At 35.2% G+C, this 21,534-nt stretch overlaps 1 protein-coding gene across 1 annotated transcript in view; it reads right to left on the reverse strand.

The window, feature by feature from the left end:
• Positions 1–4,574: 4,574 nt before the first annotated feature.
• The window catches only part of LOC143746897 (uncharacterized), a 53,754-nt gene continuing 36,794 nt past the window's right edge, over positions 4,575–21,534 (reverse strand). The window contains exons 66-108 of the mRNA XM_077239132.1: positions 21,464–21,511; positions 21,301–21,348; positions 21,113–21,160; positions 20,976–21,023; positions 19,709–19,753; positions 19,559–19,606; positions 19,423–19,467; positions 18,821–18,868; positions 18,529–18,576; positions 18,387–18,434; positions 18,221–18,268; positions 18,086–18,130; positions 17,935–17,979; positions 17,231–17,278; positions 17,107–17,151; positions 16,664–16,708; positions 16,488–16,535; positions 16,351–16,398; positions 16,170–16,217; positions 16,044–16,088; positions 15,521–15,565; positions 15,364–15,411; positions 14,615–14,662; positions 14,476–14,523; positions 14,337–14,390; positions 14,156–14,200; positions 14,029–14,073; positions 13,824–13,871; positions 13,650–13,697; positions 13,499–13,549; positions 10,666–10,713; positions 10,525–10,572; positions 9,935–9,982; positions 9,773–9,820; positions 9,442–9,606; positions 9,257–9,307; positions 8,835–8,882; positions 8,464–8,511; positions 8,147–8,194; positions 7,944–7,991; positions 7,501–7,524; positions 6,983–7,030; positions 4,575–6,730 (exon numbers count right to left, since the gene is read on the reverse strand). Of these exons, the coding sequence (XP_077095247.1) occupies positions 6,645–6,730; positions 6,983–7,030; positions 7,501–7,524; positions 7,944–7,991; positions 8,147–8,194; positions 8,464–8,511; positions 8,835–8,882; positions 9,257–9,307; positions 9,442–9,606; positions 9,773–9,820; positions 9,935–9,982; positions 10,525–10,572; positions 10,666–10,713; positions 13,499–13,549; positions 13,650–13,697; positions 13,824–13,871; positions 14,029–14,073; positions 14,156–14,200; positions 14,337–14,390; positions 14,476–14,523; positions 14,615–14,662; positions 15,364–15,411; positions 15,521–15,565; positions 16,044–16,088; positions 16,170–16,217; positions 16,351–16,398; positions 16,488–16,535; positions 16,664–16,708; positions 17,107–17,151; positions 17,231–17,278; positions 17,935–17,979; positions 18,086–18,130; positions 18,221–18,268; positions 18,387–18,434; positions 18,529–18,576; positions 18,821–18,868; positions 19,423–19,467; positions 19,559–19,606; positions 19,709–19,753; positions 20,976–21,023; positions 21,113–21,160; positions 21,301–21,348; positions 21,464–21,511 (2,177 nt within the window). The 3' untranslated portion in view covers positions 4,575–6,644. The remainder of the gene's footprint in view (positions 6,731–6,982; positions 7,031–7,500; positions 7,525–7,943; positions 7,992–8,146; positions 8,195–8,463; positions 8,512–8,834; positions 8,883–9,256; positions 9,308–9,441; positions 9,607–9,772; positions 9,821–9,934; positions 9,983–10,524; positions 10,573–10,665; positions 10,714–13,498; positions 13,550–13,649; positions 13,698–13,823; positions 13,872–14,028; positions 14,074–14,155; positions 14,201–14,336; positions 14,391–14,475; positions 14,524–14,614; positions 14,663–15,363; positions 15,412–15,520; positions 15,566–16,043; positions 16,089–16,169; positions 16,218–16,350; positions 16,399–16,487; positions 16,536–16,663; positions 16,709–17,106; positions 17,152–17,230; positions 17,279–17,934; positions 17,980–18,085; positions 18,131–18,220; positions 18,269–18,386; positions 18,435–18,528; positions 18,577–18,820; positions 18,869–19,422; positions 19,468–19,558; positions 19,607–19,708; positions 19,754–20,975; positions 21,024–21,112; positions 21,161–21,300; positions 21,349–21,463; positions 21,512–21,534) is intronic.

The raw sequence follows: 21,534 nt of genomic DNA on the forward strand, positions 1-21,534 counted from the left end.
TGTCACAGCCACTTCTACACTCAAATATGATATAGGCTATAATTAAGTAATAAGTAAGCAGCAGTTAATGTTTATTTCAAGCAAACCACGTTCTGGTTTTAGTTAATAACTCTGTATGCAATAGTCCGGTCAGAACCTGGCTGCTATTGCTCATAATGATATTTCGCAAGATTCAGCGTGTTCCAGATTTGTACAGTGACGGTTTAGCGTGACCCGTGGGTGTCACGACAGCTTCAGTCTAACAGTGAAGCAGATTGTGAATGGACTGTTTCAGTCACAAAAGCGCCGTAATTGGAGTGGAAAGTAATGAGCCATTGTTCTCTGCACTCACGGCTGACCTAATAGCATGAGACTCACGAGCAGCTTGCTCTGTTTAATGAAACAAATGTTTAACCACACATCACAATGCAGTTTTGCCAGGACAAACACTGAGACAGGCAGCTTCACTTAAATATTGCTGTGATCAGAACCGGGTTTGGTTTTGCATTGGGAGCAATTGTAAAAAGTAACGACACAAATTTACCCTTATTGAATGTAGCTGGGTTGCATTTTCCATAATTGGATCCGTTTTTGAGGTTCATGTAACCTGTTCATGTTGGTGCAGTTTGGCTGCTTCTAACATTTACAGATGAATTTATTAAGGTTGGACGTGGAGTATTTTACATCAATGTCAAAAGATGTAGTAAACGATTTCTTCCTGCATTCAAAGTAGGCATGAAACGGAAGTTGTGATAGTCTTTTCTTCCCTGTTGTGATGAATATCCGAGTAAAACGGCTTCTCAAACCAGAAATAATGTAGGGTTGGACTTGATTTTGTTGATCGGTTCCTGTTTGCTATTGCTGTGATGTCATGTGTGTGACATGCCAAAAACTCATCATCAGAGAAGAGGAGAGGTGGTGGGGAATGGTGGTATATATATATGTGTGTGTGTGTGTGTGTGTGTGTGTGTGTGTGTGTGTGTGTGTGTGTGTGTGAGTGTGTGTGTGTGTGCACAGATAAATCATTCATAATAAATGCAGTATTCTGTAAAAAAACAAGAATTGTCCATTTTGATTTCATGTTGACTTTAAATGTTGATAAGTCTATATATTTTGCTATAGTAACTTAATAACATTAGAAGTGGGTATTCATTGTATCTTTATGCAGGTTACATAGTTAAGAAATTCACTTATACCAGTAGTGACTCACTGCATCTTTATATGCCTAATTATATATAGTATTATATAGCATGTGAAAAAAAAGTATGCAAAATGATGTCTGAATTACTGTATTCGGAAAGCTCTAGTAATCTGTAGTACTATTCTTAGTAACCATGCAATAGGTATTAAATAACTGATTCAATTGATTCATTCAGAAATGAGTGAATCATTGAATCAGAAGTAATAACTGGCGATATATTGTCTAAAACGTATGTTACTCAGTTTCAATGTATTGATTATTGGGATAAAACCTTCCCTGCATGATGAAAAAAAAACCTAAGCTGGTTGGCTGGTCTAAGCTGGTTCCCCAGCCTGATCATAGCAGGCTGGTTTTAGTGGGGTTGGTGAGACTGGTTTTGCCTGGTCAGGCTAAACATCAGCTTGGCCACAATGGGAGAGACCAGCTACACCTAGGATCCAGCTTAAACCACCCAAGACCAGATAACCTGCTTAGGCTGGTTTTAGCTTCGCTTAGGCTTTCTTTCAGCACGTTTGCATGCACTTGTAAAATTTCATGATGGAAAAATATGAGGTGGGAGAAAAACTGTCTTCAAAGATTTCAATTGCATTCCCCCCAAAAAACCTTTACAAATCATTGTGATGGAAATAATATGAGGTGGGAGGAAAAATATTTCTCGGTGCTTTTGTGAGCGAATGCAAATGTTCTCAGGGCAATGCAACATTTTTGTATGGAGCACATGAAATGTGAAGAAAAATTATATTTCAGCATATAGTTCGCTCGCAATATCATGGCATTTTCTCACGAAAATAGTAACTTTTGCATTTTCTGTTATATAATAAAAAATGTGTAGTATTTAATGTTGAATGATTCCTCTGCATTTATATTGAGTAGCAGTGTAGGTGAAAAGACATTAGTTGCATGCTTAATTCAGGAACTGAATTCTAAAAACCTATAATAAAGTAAAGCTTTCATTTCCTTTCGATCACCACAGGTGTTTCCAAAATGCCAAGACTACCGTGTAGACTAATTTTGTCTACAAACTGACTGAGCGAGAGAGAAAAAAAGCGAGAGGATATGGGGGGTCTATTCAGCCCCTCAGTCTATGTCAAGTCTCTGTGGCCATTTGTCAGGAAGCATGAATGCCTGCCTTCATCTTATCCCTTTTTTTTTCTTCTGTAGGCCAACCACGGTTCAGCTTTAAACTGATTTTGCCTCTCTTCTTTGTGGGCCGAGAGTAGTCCGTTCTTCCGTAGCCAATAGCCTATAAGTTTGGGAGTGACATCACCGCAGATTATGCTCTTGCCAAGCATCATGAAAGAAACTCTCCCCGTTGTTCCCCAATGAAAAGAAAAGAGGCAAAGAGGCTCTGGGAAACCCTGACACTCCTCCATGTCTGTCATGGGAACTGTTAACACAGAAGAGAAAATATTTCAGTCGACAATGCACAGATTGTAATCAGGCACCGTTCCAGGACTGGACCACGGTTCACTCTGGGACTGCTTTTAATTTTAGAGTAGTCTTGTTGCATAATGGATAGCAATGTTTAGTGTGAGAGTGTGATTCAAACGAATGCGTGTTCATTTGGTTTCAGTTTCAAATTTGTATTAATGGAGGGATGTCTATGTGCAAACTCTTCCATTGCTGAAAATCAACAGCCATCTGCTACATATGTCCCAATATTGATTTTCTTGTCCTTGTCAAACCAGTGAGAACTATTTAAAATTCCATAGTATAGTCACAAATAAATGAATAAATGTCAAATGTAACTTGGAGAGGAAAAAAGTATTCCTCAAAATAGTAATGCTTAGTATTAGCTGCAATCCATTTTGAAAAATGGTTGCCTGACACACACACACACACACACACACACACACACACACACACACACACACACACACACACACACACACACACACACACACACACACACACACACACACACACACACACACACACACACACACACACACACACACACACACACACACACACACACACACACCATCAACTGCTCTTTTACACAACTATCTAATCATCCAATTACATGGCGGCAACTCAATTTAGGCATGTACTGTAGAAAATATCCAGCAGTTCTGTGGGTGAAAATGTCTTGTTGATGCCAGAGGTGATAGGAAAATGACCAGACTGGTTCGAGCTGATATTACTATAGTAACCCAAATTACAACTAGTTACAACCGGGGTCTGCAGAAGAGCATCACAGCCTACCTGAGTATTGTTGTTTCACCATGTTCATCCCTTTATGCCCACAGTGTACCCTTCTTCTGATAGATACTTCCAGCAGGATAACGCACCAGGTCACAAAGCTTAAATTAGTTTCTTGAACATGACAATGTGTTCACTAAACTCAAATGGCCTCCACAGTGACCAGATCTCAATCCAATAGAGCATCTTTGGGACGTGGAAAAACAGGAAATTCACATCATGGATGTGCAGCTGACAAAGCTGCAGCAACTGTGTGATGCTATCATGTCAATATGGACCAAAATCTTTAAGGAATGTTTCCAGAACCTGGTTGAATCTGTGTCACAAAGAACTAAAAGACAGTTCTGAAGGCAAAAGGGGGTCCGACCCAGTACTAGCAAAGTGTACCTAAAAAAGGCTAATTTGCTTTGGATTTATTTTTGTTGAATAAATAACAACACAGCGTAATGCGTTTTATTTTTGTTCAAGCCAGATGATTTTTTTATTGTCTCAATATGTAAAACCATAGAAATCAATAGGGTGTACTTTCTTTTTAAAACGACTGTGTGTATGTAATAAAATATATAGCTTACCATGCAAAGGGAATTTTAGGATAGGCTCAGTTAGGAATGGCCTCTGTTGGCATGGAGATGTTTAAGGTTTTTTTTTTGGATGCTTGAATAGCAGTCTGGCAGAAACCTTGAATAGCACAAAGCAGGGTGTGCATACCAATGCAGTTAACACACTGAACTTTTGGCAGCTTTTTGTAGGATAGATTACAAAAATGTGCATGTTACTGAATTCTTAATCTTTTAGAATCATCTAAATTATTTAAAAAAGCTATTTAACTGTAGCTATTTCACTCTAAATTTCAGTCATTTAAATGCAGTTTGTAGCATCACTTAATATTGTGAAAAATACTTTAATGTGAATACACTTATTAATATGTTATTAATAAGCAATTGATTTTATGTTTACATTTTAACTTTTATAGGAAAATTACAAAAGGACCAGAAAGGAAACATGAGAGCCTATTGCAGTAATGCCACCTACTGGTGATAGTGGATGTTGAAGTAATGGCCTGAGTGGTATTGAAATAGTCAAAGAAAAGACAAAAATGCTGTTAATAAAAAACAAACGTGAATAGCATAAAAAGTCTGTAAATAACAAATAATTCTATAACTTTGTACAAAAAAATTCAAACAATTGGTTTGATAATTGCAAACATTTATTTCTTCTAAGTCTTCAGACCTTCAGCAGAATTTGAGTCTATTACAGTTGGAGTTGCATTGCAGTTCCATTGGCATTTCCAGTTGAATACAGGGCTCTTTTTTGATCGGTCGCCATATTGTTGATTCTCTTGATCAATTTTTAAATCTGATTCAGTTTATGGCTATAACTTTTACAGAGAATGTACATATTAATACATTTCACAACTTTTGTCATTTTAAATATCTGACCGCAAAACCATGCAAAAGACCCCCCCCCCCCACACACTATTACATGAGAAATTATATAATTCCAATTACAAAAACAAATTAAATATTAAATGGATTAGATACAATAAAATTCATGCAAACATCAAGCAAAACTATTATCTTTGAGGAACATATATTAATTGTGAATTATATTTAAAAGCAACACTATGCAAGGAACTAGTTTGAAAAAAGGTTATTCATTGCTGCACAGTTTGTATGAAAACACGCCAACAGGCCCATAATCTACCATGGTTAAAGTTAAAAAAACGTCACATTTCCTTTACAATTGAGGTACTGCCATAGTATGCATATGCAGAGAGAAAAAATAATATCACATACTTATGAAGATCTTTGTACAGACAAGAGTTTATCCTCTATGGAGCCACATGCTGAACTCCAGCAGAAAAGTGTCAGTAAAAGAAATGTCTCTGGCGTGGCCCACTGGCACAGCACATTTTAGGAGTCTCATTAGTACACACTATTAAACACTCACTAACATCATTAAATCAAGTAAAGGAGAGCTCTACTAATGAGCTGGTGAGAATCAGGTGCCGTGCCAGGGATCCACCAAAGCCAGTGTTTAGAAACACTGTTACATGCAATAATATTTCATCTGGCACATCATTTTATCCCATACTGAAAAAAAATCTTCTGTACGAGTATAATGTGCAATACAGACTATTTATAAAACACAAATAGAATTCAATTTAATTAGGTCGGTCTGTCCATGTAATACTGCAAAACACCCACATTTTCACCTACATAAACTATTAATGTTCTGTGGGAAAATACGGTAGTGTTTGCAATGTAAAAAGAAATACATTCGCTTGGATTAAAACAGTGCAGTTGCCTTGATGTTTAATGTGTTTTCCTGGATTTAGCACCACTGTTTAGTTTCATTTCTTTATGCAAAATCCAGTGTTCCTTCATACAGAGCACTTAACAAAACATTTGTTTCATAGAGCCTGAAGTATAGATTTATAAACTTATATGATTTATTGGCCAACTATATATGATTTATTGGCAAATTATATTAAATAAAATGTATGGAAAAAATAAATAAAATAATCTATATAATCTAAATATCTATACATTCAGAGGAACTGAGCTTACTGTCCAAAGCCCTTATTTCTCAGTGCAGTTGTTAAGTCTGTAAACGGTTTAGTAAACGTTGTTACTAAGAAATTATACATGAAATATTTGTTTACATATTTCTTGATCTATTATATCTTGATCTATTCCTCCCTTCCTTATGACAGAAAACAGTGGAATGCTTTGAATTAGCACCCCATCAAAATGAGGTAATGTACCTTATATATAAAAGATTGTATGATCTTAGTATCCAGAACCCCACTGTAGTGTTCAGAAAGGAAGAAAGTTGGTTCATTACTTCCTGTCCGTGCTGTCTGGACAAACTATACTCAAATCCATGGTATCAATTAAAAGATGGATAGCCTTAAGATAATACTTAATGCAATGTTTGCAACCTCGGTTCTTCTAGAAACAAACTTTGTTGCATTATTTTCCTGTCATCCCTGTAAAGCTGCTTTGAATCTGTAGCGCTATATAAATAAAGGTGACTTGACTTTAAAAATTTGAGAAAGAAGTTTTCCAAAAAGTTCGAAATCCAGGAAGTAACTCAAATCTCTTTCACATTTCTAGGTCGTTGTTGGTGTAATGTTGTAGGACCTACGGTGAACCTCAATGCTGCATTACATTAGCAGGTTCCTCAGTCTTCAGAGGTCTGTCCTCCACTGGCTTTGCCATGTTGCTTAACGTCAGACTCAGAGGTTTGGCTGGACTCACCACAGCGGCGGTGAAAGGGGGAAGAACGGATACTGAGTGTCATCCTCATCCACAAAGAAACACTGGAAGTAGGGAATGTCCTCTGTAGTGGAAATAAAATTAGAGGCTGTTTTTAGGATCATTTTTTGGGAACAGCATATACAAAGAAAAAGAAAAGGACAGTGAACAGACTTGTCTCTGAAATATTCCTGTTGTCTAGATGGTTTATAAATTAAAATGAGATTGCTTTAAAAAAAAACACAAACACATACTGTGTGTATGGTATATGATTTGATCGTAATGGAGATAAAGCTTTTCCATGTTCTTGATACTTGATATAGTGACAAAAACGTACCCTCCTCTATCTCTGGAATATCTTTGGTGACATCAGGTTCTACTCCTACTGTAAAAAAAACAACATTCTTAAAATTTTAATCTTATTTTACACCACACACACACACACACACACACACACACACACACACACACACACACACACACACACACACACACACACACACACACACACACACACACACACACACACACACTTTCATGTTTTATGGAGACCTTCCCCAGACATCATTTTTATACAGTCCAAACTTTATATTCTATCCCCTAACCAAAACCCTAACCCCAAACTTACCATTCACAGAACACACACACACACACACACACACACACACACACACACACACACACACACACACACACACACACACACACACACACACACACACACACACACACACACACACACACACACACACACACACACACACACACACACACACACACACACACACACACACACAAACACAAACACACACACACACACACACCTTTATTCACTCATGACTAAAAAAAACATACCTTTTTCTTTGACATGCTCAGGTTCTAATAAAAAAAAAAGGAAAATAGCTGTAATAAAAGTATCCTAAAAATGTTGACATGTTCTAAATCATACTTCATGCATTCCTTTTTACTGGGAAGCGGATTCCTGTTCATTATGTGCTGGAATCCTCAGTGGGATTAAAACTTTCAATATTTCTTCAAGCAATACTTGATTACAATTCAGGTCTACAAATATATTTTTAGCAAGTATGTAGATGAAAAGATTTTTATACTGAATTAACTATAATATACTAGCCAGCTATCATATGATCAACTATTAATGTTAATTAATTAACTATTAAACTGTTAATGAATATATGAAATCATTATTATTCTTGGAGCGTAAAAATACAGAACTATTGCTGAAATGAAGAATAACATTGTTAAAGTAAATATTCTTTCTATGCAATCAGGCATATTACCTTTCTGTAAAGGTTCCTTAACTTCTTTGACTTTTTCACGGGTGATTTCTAGCATTAGAAAAAAAAATTATTTAACAAACACTGACACAAAACCAACAATGTATATTTTTATTTTATCCCTTATGAAATTAGGAGAATGTCAATGTGTTAGATGAGTTTTTACAATATACATTATTTTTTAGGAGTAAAAAAATAGATTTTACCTTTCTTTTTGGGTTCTGGTCTGATCTTAGATTTTGGAGCCTCTTTGTCTAGCATAGAAAAGTTACTCATTTTTAATGTGGATGTAAATAATTAGTTTTGATAACCTTTCATCTAACTAATATGTACTTTAAAAAGAAATGAGAATGAAAACATTAAAACATTGTATATAAAAATATGTTTTTTATAAATATTCTGATTTTGGTTTTTATGGGCTTAATTGCCCATAAAATCAAAGCAATCATAAAATAGCTTAAAAATTCAGTCAGTTAACATTTATATATTATACCTGGTGATTTGCTGAAGTTTTCTGACATACCTTTCTTTGCAAGTGCTGGTTTGGTGACGTTTTTCAATGCATCACCTTCTGTGTTGAGGAGAAGAAAAACTTTGCTAAGCTGAATGAAAGCATCCATTTCATAACTGATCAAAGACAGCCGGATATAATTTACACTCATCTTGTACTGTATACATGCAAAGTACAGAGCTGATGAAAAGACAATATGGATAAAAAGTACATAAAAGCCTGTACATAAAAAGTAGAAGTGCAAAATGTAGAATATTCTAATATTGCTCTTACGAAGCTTTGATTTCATTAGCAAATTGTCTGTCAACTTCCAAAAGAAAAAAATATTCCTGAGAATAAACAAGTAAAAAAATAGGTTGAATAATAGAATGATTGACCATTACCTTTTTTAAAATGTGCTGCCTTAGTAACGTTCATCAGAGCATCACGATCTATAAAAGAAAGAGTTTCACTCACTTGCAGAATGTGAACATTGCAGAGGGAATTACGCTTTATATAAAAACTTGTAAGTCTGGTTTCACAGGTTTAGATTAAGCCAGGATAAGGCCTTTTCAGTTCAATTAGGACATTTAAGTGCCGTTTATAAACGTGCCTTAGAAAAAAACATTACTGGTGTGGATCTTGAGACAAAACAATGGCACTGATATATTTGAAGATATGAAGATCAAGTTGCTTTCAGTTAAAACAGCTCAAACATTCATTTTAGTCTGGGACTAGGCTTAAGACTTGTATGTACAGTCTGGTTCCTATTTAGTTGTAATTGGATGACTGTAATTCATGACTAGCTAGTGAAATTAAGAAATACCTTTTTTTGCTTTTTCCACTGGTTTTACTTTCACACTGACAGTCTCCAGCTCTGTAAAAGATACAAGCAAGCAGCACGAAAATCAAGAAATTATTTGTAATGTTAGCTTTACTTTAAATTATAATTGAGGGAAATACAAGTCTGATATGTCAAAATTCAAAATATTTATAGCATGGATGAAATACCTTTCATTGTTCTGTTGTCCATCCGTAAAAGCGTAATTTGATTTTGAGTGGACTCCAGATCACTTTTCATTTCACCAATGTCCTTCCTCAGTAAATCCAGAAGAGACAGTTTTCGGTTGATGGAGTTCAGGAGCTCCACATCCAGACCGATAAGACCAACATCATCTGTGTGTTCACAAGTGTTTTGAAATTATTTCTGTAATGATCTGTGGCCATTCAGACAGGCTCTTATCAGTTAAAATATTTCGATAGACCACTTTAGACATTTTTCTAACTATGCCACTACTTTGAAAGCGACTGCATATGCAGGATATGATTTAATTTCATTCACCTTTCTTCACGGGAGCTGGTTTAACTTTCTCCTTGATGACTTCAGCCTCTGAAATGATGACCATTATATAAAAATACTTAAGAGAAAGCCAATAAATCATTTTGCATAACATTTAAAATGATTCCTCCAAGCAAAATTTAATATTAACATAGTAAGTCAAACCTTTCTTCTCAGGGGATGGTTTAGCTTTTTCTTTGACAACTTCAGCCTCTGCAATGATGATAATATAAATTATGAAGACAAACCAGTTCTATTCTATTTTGCATTAAAAAACAAAAGATCAGTGTTATCTTAAAAACTAGCTAAGAGAAAATGTTAACTTTCATTTAATTTAATCTATACCTTTCTTTAAAGGAGCTGTTTTCTCCTTGATTACTTAAAAATATTTAGAGGTTTTAAAAGATTTATTATCTTTATAATTTTCTTGTGAAAAGTTAATTTAATTCTCAAACTTTTTCTCATGGGCTGATTTAGCTGTTATAATATAAAAACATTTAGGGAAAAAAGGAACATTATTCTAAACTAGCTTGGCGAAAATCTGGGAACTTTCAATACTTTAAAACACAAAATTGAGTATTAAAAATGATAAGATAAATGACAGTTTTCATTTTTTAAATGAATACACTGGCTGGCTGGTAAAAGATATATATATACACACATACACATTTATATACACACTAAAATACTTGAAGGATAATGTATTTTAGGACACATTACTGTTTCATGTGATGAATAATCATTCAAATCCATACCTTTCTTTACAGGAGCTGGTTTTGCTTTCTCCTTGATGACTTCAGCCTCTGAAATTGTAATGACATAAAATGTTTAGAGGTTTTGATTTTCTTTAATATTAAGAGGTTGTGGAAAACCTTTCTCAAAACAGTAAATCAAACCTTTCTTCTCAGGGGCTGGTTTGGATTTTTCTTTAATGACTTCAGCTTCTGAAATATGTGAAAATATAAAATATTTATAGAAACAAAAGTCATGAAACATAAGTTCCACAAGAAAGTAATTTTTAATGATATGAATAATCATTAGACAAAAGCATTTATTGAAATCGCTCTCGGTTCTCTCTAGATGAGGGAACGAGCGTTGCGTAAGCTACCGTACGCTACGGGAAAAGCCCCTTTTCTCGAGAATAATGCAAAATTAAGGATAATTTTTGGCTTGAGTAGTTTAAAACGCATTGCTGCACAGAGCAGACCAGCAGCTCGCGCGCCTATTGGTTGCTCTACGGCAACTGCTGCAGCCTATCGATGGACTGTTCGTGACTTAAGCACCAATGAGGGCACAGGTGCCCTCGTGGGTCACGTCTCGCCAGAATGGGCGTGGCTTATGTCTATATAATCCGAGTCCAGATAGGATGTTCTTTGGTTTTCACACTGAAGCGAAACCAGAACGTAGCACAAGCACGGCAGGGTTATGCAAGTGTAACCTCAAGGGATGTGTACCCGGAGAACCATACTTGTGAACCATACTAGCGAGTGATATTCTATAACTATAGGAATCAGTGCTTATCACATCATAACAGACAGGAAGGACCTGAGTCGGCCTGGACTGTATTGCAACTGACTGTTATAGTCTGTCAGTCAAGTATTAGACTGAGAACAGCTTAGCCTGCAGCGCAGGAACTTCCAGGTTGTAAAATCGTATAAATGTAGACGGAGAGGTCCAGCCTGCCGTCCTACAAATATCCTGGAGTGAAACCCCACTGGACCAGGCCCATGAAGAGGCCACGCCTCTGGTTGAATGGGCTCTGATGCTTAAGGGGCATTGAAGTTAAAGCAACGCACAATATGCCTGGTCAAGCCTTTTTTTTGTCATGATTATAGCATTTAAAAACAAAATTTATGAGACAGTTGTTGTCAGAATTTATTGGCGCATTCAAATATGAAATTTAATCGTATGCTTGATGAGCAGCTTTGGAGAATTTGAGGTTTCCCCATTTAAAGTGATAGCGGCTGTACTTGCTTGACTGAAATAACAGCCCGAGAGGCGTTTCAAAGATGGTCGCCGCGTGAAATGACTTGCCTTAAAGGAACTTTGCTTTTAGTCAGTAGTCAATGTCTGTTGAGTGACCATTAAAATTAAGTATTAGCAGATATTAAAGGATTAGTTCACCTTAAAATGAATATATAATAAAGGCCTTCTGAAGCAAAATGATGAGTTTGTGTAAGAAAAATATTAATATTTAACACATTACAAAGTAAAATTCTGGCTTCTGGCCAAACGCAGTCTACTTGCCCCTAATGCGCAACCTATGAAATTCATGACGTCAGAAGTAGCGTAGTGCATCATGGCGTAGCGTAAATATCAGCAGTTCATCGCATTACTCGCATAAGTTGCGCTTTACACTTGGAATACATATGTTCGTTTGGCCGGAAGCTAGTTATTTCACTTACTTAATTTATACTTACTTAAAGGTTTAAATTTTCATATTTCTCTCACACAAACTCATCGGTTTGCTTCAGAAGGCCTTTATTAACCCCCTGGAGCCGTTTGAGGTTCATTTACGATTGGATGGATGCACGTTTTTGAGCTTCAATCGGTTGGTGTCAATACACTGCCATTATAAAACTTGGAAGAGCCAGGATATTTTTTAATATAACTCAGATTGTATTCGTCTGAAAGAAGAAAGTCATATACACCTAGGATGGCTTGAGGGTGAGTAAATCATAGACTAATTTTCATTTGAAAGTAAACTACTCCTTTAAGCACAAAGTCTACTAATACTCTAATGGCTAATAGTTGAAATGTAGTTGCAAAATTATTTATAGTTAATGGAATGTCTAAAGTGGGCGATCGAAATGTAACTTTCGTGCAATTGATAAAGGGTGACTTGAGAATAAATTGTGTAAAAAAGCTTTAAAGCTACTAAATGTAATTTTTTTTGCCGCTAGGGGTCGCTAACCTCTTACAATAACAAATGCGTAGGTTGATGACGTGTAAGCGGAATTATGGAACTTGCCATCATGCTGATGGATCTAATAATGTTTATGGATGAGGAAATACATTAATGTTGAAGCAGGTCGCGACTGCTAATGAGACAGATATCAGCACACTAAACTGCATTTGAGTGTGTTGAAAGTTATAATTTTATTCTATTTGTTAGTTTGTCAGTATGAGACTAGCAGTAAGCTAGATCAACATTAGAATAACCTACATCATATTCTAACATTTCATCATGTTGAGCTATATAACATTATTAGATAGGTGAGCAAATGTACATAAAACTAATCAAAGTACGTGCAAGAGTGGCGTCTCTGTCAAGTCGAAGTTTGTCACGGACGTGGAGCTCTCGGTATCTTGAAAATGCCACGCTGATATTGATCGTTTTAGTTCTCCCTTTGTCCCAAAGTCTGCTTGCCAAGGTCCATAATGTTTGAACGAAACAGCAGCGTGAGCGTGCCGCTAGACGTAACGCTGTTGTCCATGTCTGTTGCCATGATTACTATGGCAGTACGAGCGGAAACCAGGGATGACGCGGATATTGCGTCATTGACAGGCGACAAGTGAACATGGACGAGTCATTATTTAAAATTGGAATTTCTCTGAAATTAAAAATCTTTGGGAACTTTTGGGATATTGTAAGTACACAACTACAGGAAATATATCACGCTGTGCAAGTGATTTTATTACAAAAATCTTACATATTGTAGCTTTATTTATACTTGAACATATAATTACAAAAACAGTATAATTACAACATTTCCAAAAAAGACTTACCTTTTTTTGGTTCTGGTGCTGCTGCCTTTTTTTCTTTAGCGACTGTAGGCTCTATACAAGAGTATTGTTTCATGTGATAATTTTTTTACAAAAATCATATTACAGAAAGCAACACTATGTATATGCAGGATGATTTCATTTGCATTCATACCTCTTTTTACAGGAGCTTGCTTAACTTTCTCCTTGATGTCTTCAGCCTCTGAAAAGGAAATGATGCAAAAATATTTGGAGAATATAAATAAATTAATGTAAAATATACATTTTCTTTAAATTGGAGGTAAAATGTTGGTAACTTTCTTATAGAGATTAGCATATAAACACATACCTTCCTTCAGAAGGGCTTGTTTAGCTTTTTCTTTAATGACTACAGCTTCTGAATTAGTGATGATGAAAAACATATTTAGAAAATGTAAAAAACAGAACTAAGGAAAATTATTATTGTTACAGCTTATTAAATAGCTATAGTTTAATTTACCATAAAGTTCATTCTAACATTCAAATGGCATTAATCTCTCACACACAAAAAATACCTTTCTTTGGTGCTGGCTTTGTCTTTTCTTTGGTTATTTTGGGTTCTGTAAAACAAGGCAGTAGAATTTTATGAAAGCAAATTGAATAAATGGAAAAATTAAATTAAAACGTCAACTAGATAGGTACCCTTTTCTTCAGGGACTGGCTTTGCCTCTTCCTTGGGAACCTTGACTGAAAAAGAGATTTGAAATAAGGATTTGTTTCTGAGAAAACCTTGAAATATGAAAACATGCATATGGTGTTCAGTTATGTATTCAAATTTGCAAATGTTGAAAAGATAAACATAGATTATACTATATATTAATACCTTTCTTTATAGGTTCTGGCACTGGTTCAGGTGCCTTCTTACGAACTTCAGGCTCTGTAAAACAGCATTGATTCATGTGATGAATGATCGTACAGTGGGAAGCAACATAATTACAGGATGATTTCATTGACATCTATACCTTTCTTTACAGGAGCTGGTTTAACTTTCTCCTTGATGATTTCAGCCTCTACAGTGATGACAATATACATTTTTTTAGATGAACACATTTTTGGCTTAGGGATAATGTCAATTTAATAACAGATAACAGTAACTCAAACCTTTCTTCTCAGGGGCTGGTTTAGCTTTATCTTTGACGACTTCAGCCTCTAAAATAACGATAATATAAAATATTTAAAATATTAGCATTATCTTAAAACTGGCCAAAATAGAAATATGTTTTAATATTGTTCCCTGTCAAAGTGGAATTTTTATGCCGCGTCTGTATTTGATGCTATGGGCAAAGCATCAGGGTGACCGGTGCCTGAAGCATGTGTGACAAACACATACATTTTTTAGCTGACGAGAGTCCATGACATCACAAGCAGAGCGCCCGTAAGTATAAAAGGCCGCTTGTAATACACAACATCAGCTTTTTTGTTTTCAGGAGCCGCTTGTTTGTATGTGCGTGTAAAGGCCAATTCACACTGCATCGACAGTCAGAGACCAATGCCGTCAGTCCCCACATTACAGTGCATAACATATCAGACATTCTAATCCCGAGTAAGTATGTGCATTGGTGAAAGCAAGCTCCGACAGATGCCATCAGACTCTGATAAGGGTAACACACTGATCTTACAAAACCCTATGAAGTGTCTGTTGCCGTCTTGTCGGTGCGGTGTAAATTGGCCTTAAGATAATACTCTTTGGAGCGTGTTTGACTCCTGAGGGAACTGGATGCGCTAATTATGATGCATTCACGGTAAGAAGCTCTGTTCTTGTTTGATTCTCTCCCGATGGATAAGAATCTAGAGTCTGCACAAGCACGTTCGGCTCATTTCTTCGGCTTACATTTCAAAGTAAATCAAACCTTTTTTCTCAGGTGCTGGTTTAGCTTTCGCTTTGATGACTTCAGCCCCTAAAATGATGATAATATAAAAAAATTAAAGCATTAGCATTATCTTAAAACTATCCAAAACAGAAATATTTTTTAAAAATAAATTAATTACAAAAATAAATTGCACTACCTTTCTTTGGTGCAGGCTTTGGCTTTTCTTTGGTTGACTCAGGTGCTGCAAGACATGAAGGCTTAACTTTGATACATTTTTAGAGTATCAGGTAGATATTTCAGTTTCAAGCATCCCTAACAATGAAGTCTAACCCCTTCTTAACCTCATTAGCCCTTGAAATGTTGAGTTACAATGTTGAGGACAAATATTTTTTTCTCATTTTTGCCATGTAATCTCAGGAAATCTCTAACATTTTTGGGGCCAGTTCAGGTGCCTTTTTTTTACAACTTCAGGCTCTATAAAAGTTAATTCTTTAATATAATAATTATCACACAGCGGAAAACAACATATACAGGACAATTTCATTGATATCTATACCTTTCTTTACAGGAACTTGTTTAATTTTCTTTTTGATTACTTAAAAAAATGAAAATATTTAGAGAAAAAAATCATCATCATCATTTAATTTGAGTAAATTTGAATTTTGTCTTTATCTTCAGATTGAAAGCACACATTAAGCCACAATAACCGTAACTCTTACCTCTCTTCTCAGGAGCCGGCTTAGGTCTCTCCTTGATTCCAGCTTCTAATAATATTTAAAAAAAAGTTGATGATCTTATATTTTCCTAAATACATTTTTTTTATTACATTTTAAAGTAAATCAAACCTTTCTTCTCAGGGGCTGGTTTTACTTTCTCTTTGGCGACTCCAGCTTCTGAAATTGTGAAAATGTTTACATATTTAGAGGTAACTAAATACAGATAATAGAGTATTAAAGTATAACTCAATTCACACAGTTACATTAAAGCGCATAATAATCTGCTTGTGTTTAGAAAAAAAAAACTCACCTCTTTTTGGTTTTGGTTCAGGAGTCTTTTCTTTAGAAACTTCAGGCTCTATAAAACAGAATTTTTTCATGTGATACTTGAATCAATATACAGCGGGAAGGCAACATTGCACACAGTGTTTTCATTAACATCCATACCTTTCTTTACAGGAGCTGGTTTAACTTTCTCCTTGATAACTTCAGCCTCTGATATGGCAAAGATATTATATAGAGATTGTAAAATATCTTCAATTCATAAGAATAGAATCTTAGATTTATCCTTAACACCAAATAAAATCACAAATTGTAAAACAACAACAACATTTTTTTTTTACCTTTCTTCTCGGGGGCTGGTTTAGCTTTCTCCTTGACTTCAGCCTCTGAAAAGATAATTTTGATTACTCTGAAATTTTTTGTTTTCTGTAAAGTACATTGTGGCGAGCAGGACGAGGCCGAGGGACGTGAGAGAACGGCTCGAGGCCAGTGGCCTGAGTGATAATGAACGTCACCTGTGAGACGCACCGGTCTCGCATCGACGACACTGAAGATCGAGAGAGGAACAGGCCTGATTTTATCTTGTGTTTTGTTTCTGTTTTGTGTAGCCAGCAGTCGTCCGTGAGGGGCTACTGGCGGATACTTTTGTTTTTGTATTTGTTTTATTTGATAATTAAAATAGTTTGAATGTTCGCCGGTTCCTGCCTCCTTCTTCCCTGAATCTTAAACATTATCACATACATATTATCTGCTTGTGTTGGGATAAAAAAATAAAAAAACTCACCTCTTTTTGGTTTTGGTTCAGGAGCCTTTCCTTTTCCTTCAGACTCTTTAAAACAGTATTTTTTTCCATGTGATACTTGAATTACTATACACACATTGTGATTTCAATGTCATCCATACGGTACCTTTCTTTATAGGAGCTGGTTTAACTTTCATCTTGATGACTTCAGCCTCTGAAATGGCAATGATAATATTTAGAGACTGTAAAAAATCTGAATCTGAACTTCATTTTTAACACAAAAAAAAGAGTAAGAGTTGCCTATTTTTTTTCAGAATTTTTTTTTTCTCTTTAACTTCAGCCTCTGAAAGGAAAATAATGTAAGATTATTTTGTGGGGAAAATAATTTCTTTAGCATAATTTGTCTTTTTCTTACAAATAAAGTAAAATTAACAAATAATACAGTAAATCAAAAAATTTTCAAAGGGGCTGGTTTTACTTTTTCTTCGACGACTTCAGCTTCTAAAATGAAATGATTATGTAAAAGCATTAGCATTATCTTAAAACTGACCAGGGACTTGTTTGGCCTTATTCTTGTTGATAAATTGGAGTACCTTTCTTTGGTGCTGGCTTTGGTTAGTCTTTAGTTTTATCGGGTACCGAAAAACATGAGAGTTTAACTTTAGAACATTACACAACATTACATCTGCTATTTAAAGTTAATGTAAGTTAAAGTTAAAGTTAATGTAAGTTTTCAAATATCCTGTAATAAACATATTGATAATTTTAGCAAAGCAAGCATAGAAAAAAAGTCCAATTGTCACCATTGTGTCATGTCATAATTGTCACCATTTGCTATGGTGCTGATAAATCTATTTACTAGATGTGTACCTTTTTCTTTAGGGACTAGTTTTGTCCTTTCCTTTGGAACTTCAACTGAAAGGGATTAGAAGATAAATAAGGATGTTTCACAGCAAAACTTACTAAATGAAAACATATATATGGCATTCAAGTATTCAAAAATTGCACACACATATAATACCTCTCTTTGCTGGTTCAGGTGCCTTTTCTTTAGGAACCTTCGGCTCTATAAAATCGTACGGTTTGGTGTGATAAATGATCATCATACATTATTAAAGCAACAATATAAGCAGATTATTTAATTTAATGATAATACCTTTTTTTACAGGAGCCGGTTTAACGTTCTCGTTGATGACTTCAGCCTCTGAAAGGAAATTATGTGAGAATATCTAGAAAAAATATATCTTATCTTTTTTGTGAGAAAACATGAATTTGATCTTTAATTTAGGGGTTTAAGCACACATGAAATTATAGCTTCATACCTTTTTTATTAGGGGCTGGTTTGACTTTTTCCTTGATGACTTCAACCACTAAAATGTTGATAAAATAAAAACATTTAAACATTATAGTAGTGTAATATAACATGCATATTGTTATTTTGATTGTTAACACAGTAAACCAAACCTTTCAACGTAGTGGCTGGTTTAGCTTTTACTTTGACAGCTTCAGGCTCTACAAAACAGAAAACAGAAGGATATTTCAGTTTCATTGTGTCAAAAAAAGAAGCTTTTCTTCACAATTTTTTGTTGTTGCTATGATTAGATTTACAATGTTCTAGAAGGCCTGTAGGAAAAACTAAACTCTTGGGTTTCGGTTCATGAGCCTTTTCTTTAGAACCTTCAGGGTTTATAAAAAAGCAATTTTTGCATGTGATAAATTATCATAATAATGTCAAAATCAGTAATTCCATTCATACCTTTCTTTATAGGAGCTGGTTTAACTTTCTCCTTGATGACTGCAGCCTCTGAAAAAGGTAATCATATATTATCAAATATTCATATATTATTAAATATTGATATATTATCAATCAAATATTTAGAGAATATTAATATATATATATATATATATATATATATATATATATATATATATATATATATCATTAAAAGTTTTAAATCCTTATAGAAATTGTACAAAACTGTTTTCAACATTGATCATAATAATAAATGTTTCTTAAGCACTAAATCAGCAAATTAGAACGATTTCTGACGGATCAACTTTGTGACACTTAAGACTGAAGTAATGATAAAAAAAATTCAGCTTTGACATCACAGGAATAAACTGCATTTTAAAATATATTCAAATAGAAAAAGGTTATTTTAAATTGTACAAATGTTTTACAATATTACTTTTTTTGCTGTAATTTAGGCCAGATATATGCAGCTTTGGTAAGCAGAAGAGACTTTTAAAAATCTTACCGATCTAACTAAACTTTTGAATGGTATTACTGTATTTATTTTTTGGCAAAATATCAACTGGATTTTTTAGTTTGGGTGAAAGCACACATGAAACTTTTACCTTTCTTCTCAGTGGATGGTTTAACTTTTTCCTTGACTTCAGCCTCTAAAAAGTTGATAATATAAAACACTTTAACATCACATTTTATTTTGCTTAGAAATTGTATTAATTTCATAGGTAACACAGTAAATCAAACCTTTGTTCTCAGGGGCTGGTTTAGCTTTCTCCTTGATGACTTCAGCCTCTACATTTTTATGGCATAACATATGAAGTTAAAGCAAAAGATTAAAATTCTTTTACAACAGAAATTGTCATTATTTTCAAAAATGAATGCAAGTAAGCATACCTTTCTTTGGTGTTGGCTTGGGTTTTTCTTTAATTATCTCAGGTTCTGCAAAGCAGAGAAGAGTTTAATGTTAAAAAAACATTGTTGGATCTTCTCTCATGACATAAATTATCATAATGTTATTTGTAATATTTATAAAAGTCAAGAAACAATTGAATTAGCAGTCACAAGTGGCTGCAGTCAAAATATTGGCAGAACTTGCTACAGTATATGCATCAAGTCAAACCAAATCAAGAGGTCATATAAGATACAAACGTGAATTTTGAACTAGATGCCTAAACTTTTATTTCAGGGACTGGTTTCGCCTTTTCTTTTGTGACTAAAAGGGATGACAACAAAAAATTATGATTTGTTTCTGTCATATGGAATATAGCAAAAACTGTACAGCTCTATCACCCCGCACGTTCACAAAGTGTGTAGATGAAGCCCTGGCCCCCCTCAGGCTGCAGGGCATACGCATTCTGAACTATATTGATGATTGGCTGATTCTAGCGGAATTGGTGCAGTTGGCGGTTCGGCATCAAGATGTCATCCTTGCACACATGCAAAAATTCGGGTTGAGAGTCAGACCATACTATGGCTGTGGGACGATGTGAAACCTTGGTTCCTGACCCAGGGACCAGTGTTAGAAGCTTTTTTGCCATCGAGTTACGTTCTCGACAGATGCTTCACTCACGAATTTGGTTTGCGGACCTTATCTCATTGATGGTTCTTCCTTGGAGCTTCCGATCAGGAGAGACCTTCTGTCACAGGCGGGGGGCACAATCCTTCACCCCCACCCAGAGATTTGTAACCTGTGGGTTTGAACTCTGAGGGGGCCGACTCATAGATGCTGGTCTCTCAACCGAGGTTGTAGAGACCATCTTACACTCCAGAGCTCCAGCCACGAAGAAACGTTATGCCTTGAAGTGGAAAGTTTTCACTTCTTGATGTCATCAGCGTTAGTGGGATCCCTTGATCCCGCGAGTTCCCTCGAAAGGATGCCCTCCTGCATCCCTGTGATCGACTTGCTTTGGCTAATTTGAAGCTAATGCCGTTCAGACCAGATGTGATTTTATCCTTTCCTGGTCGTGACGTTACCCGCCATGACGTTCACTCTCGCCATTGGACTAAGTTGACATGCGTGCTTCGGATGCAATCACACAGGGGCGTTCCCAAAGCGCCATCGATGTAGCGTCTCGTTCCCTTCTCAGGGAACTAGGGTTACAGTCGTAACCGGAGACGTTCAGTGCAAATATAAATGTGCATATGTGGGGAGATATCTCACCTTTTTTGGGTTTTGGTTCAGGAGCTTTTTCTTTTGCAACTTCAGGCTCTGTAAAAACAGTTTAAAATTGATCTGATATGATTGATCATACAGCGGAAAGCGACTGCATATGCAGGATATGATTTCATTTCATTCACCTTTCTTCACAGGAGCTGGTTTAACTTTCTCCTTGATGACTTCAGCCTCTGAAATGAGAATGTTTTAAAAATCTTTAGAAATCGTTAATGTCTTCTTTGCATTATCTTATGAATAAAATTAAATCATTAAAATGTATGATACCAAAAAGTTAAATCACTCATGAAGCTAAGTTAATGGTAACTCTTACCTTTCTTCTCAGGAGCTGGTTTAGCTTTCTCCTTAACAACTTCAGCCTCTGAAATGATAACCATTATATAAAAATACTTAAGAGGAAGCCAAATAAATCATTTTGCAAAATATTAAATTTTGCTTGGAGATAACATTTTAAATATTAACATAGTAAGTCAAACCTTTCTTCTCAGGGGATGGTTTAGCTTTTTCTTTGACGACTTCAGCCTCTGCAATGATGATAATATAAATT

This window comes from Siphateles boraxobius, unplaced genomic scaffold, assembly GCF_051911475.1.
Source record: "Siphateles boraxobius isolate OS27281-9 unplaced genomic scaffold, OSU_SipBor_1 22, whole genome shotgun sequence".
Taxonomy (NCBI): domain Eukaryota; kingdom Metazoa; phylum Chordata; class Actinopteri; order Cypriniformes; family Leuciscidae; genus Siphateles; species Siphateles boraxobius.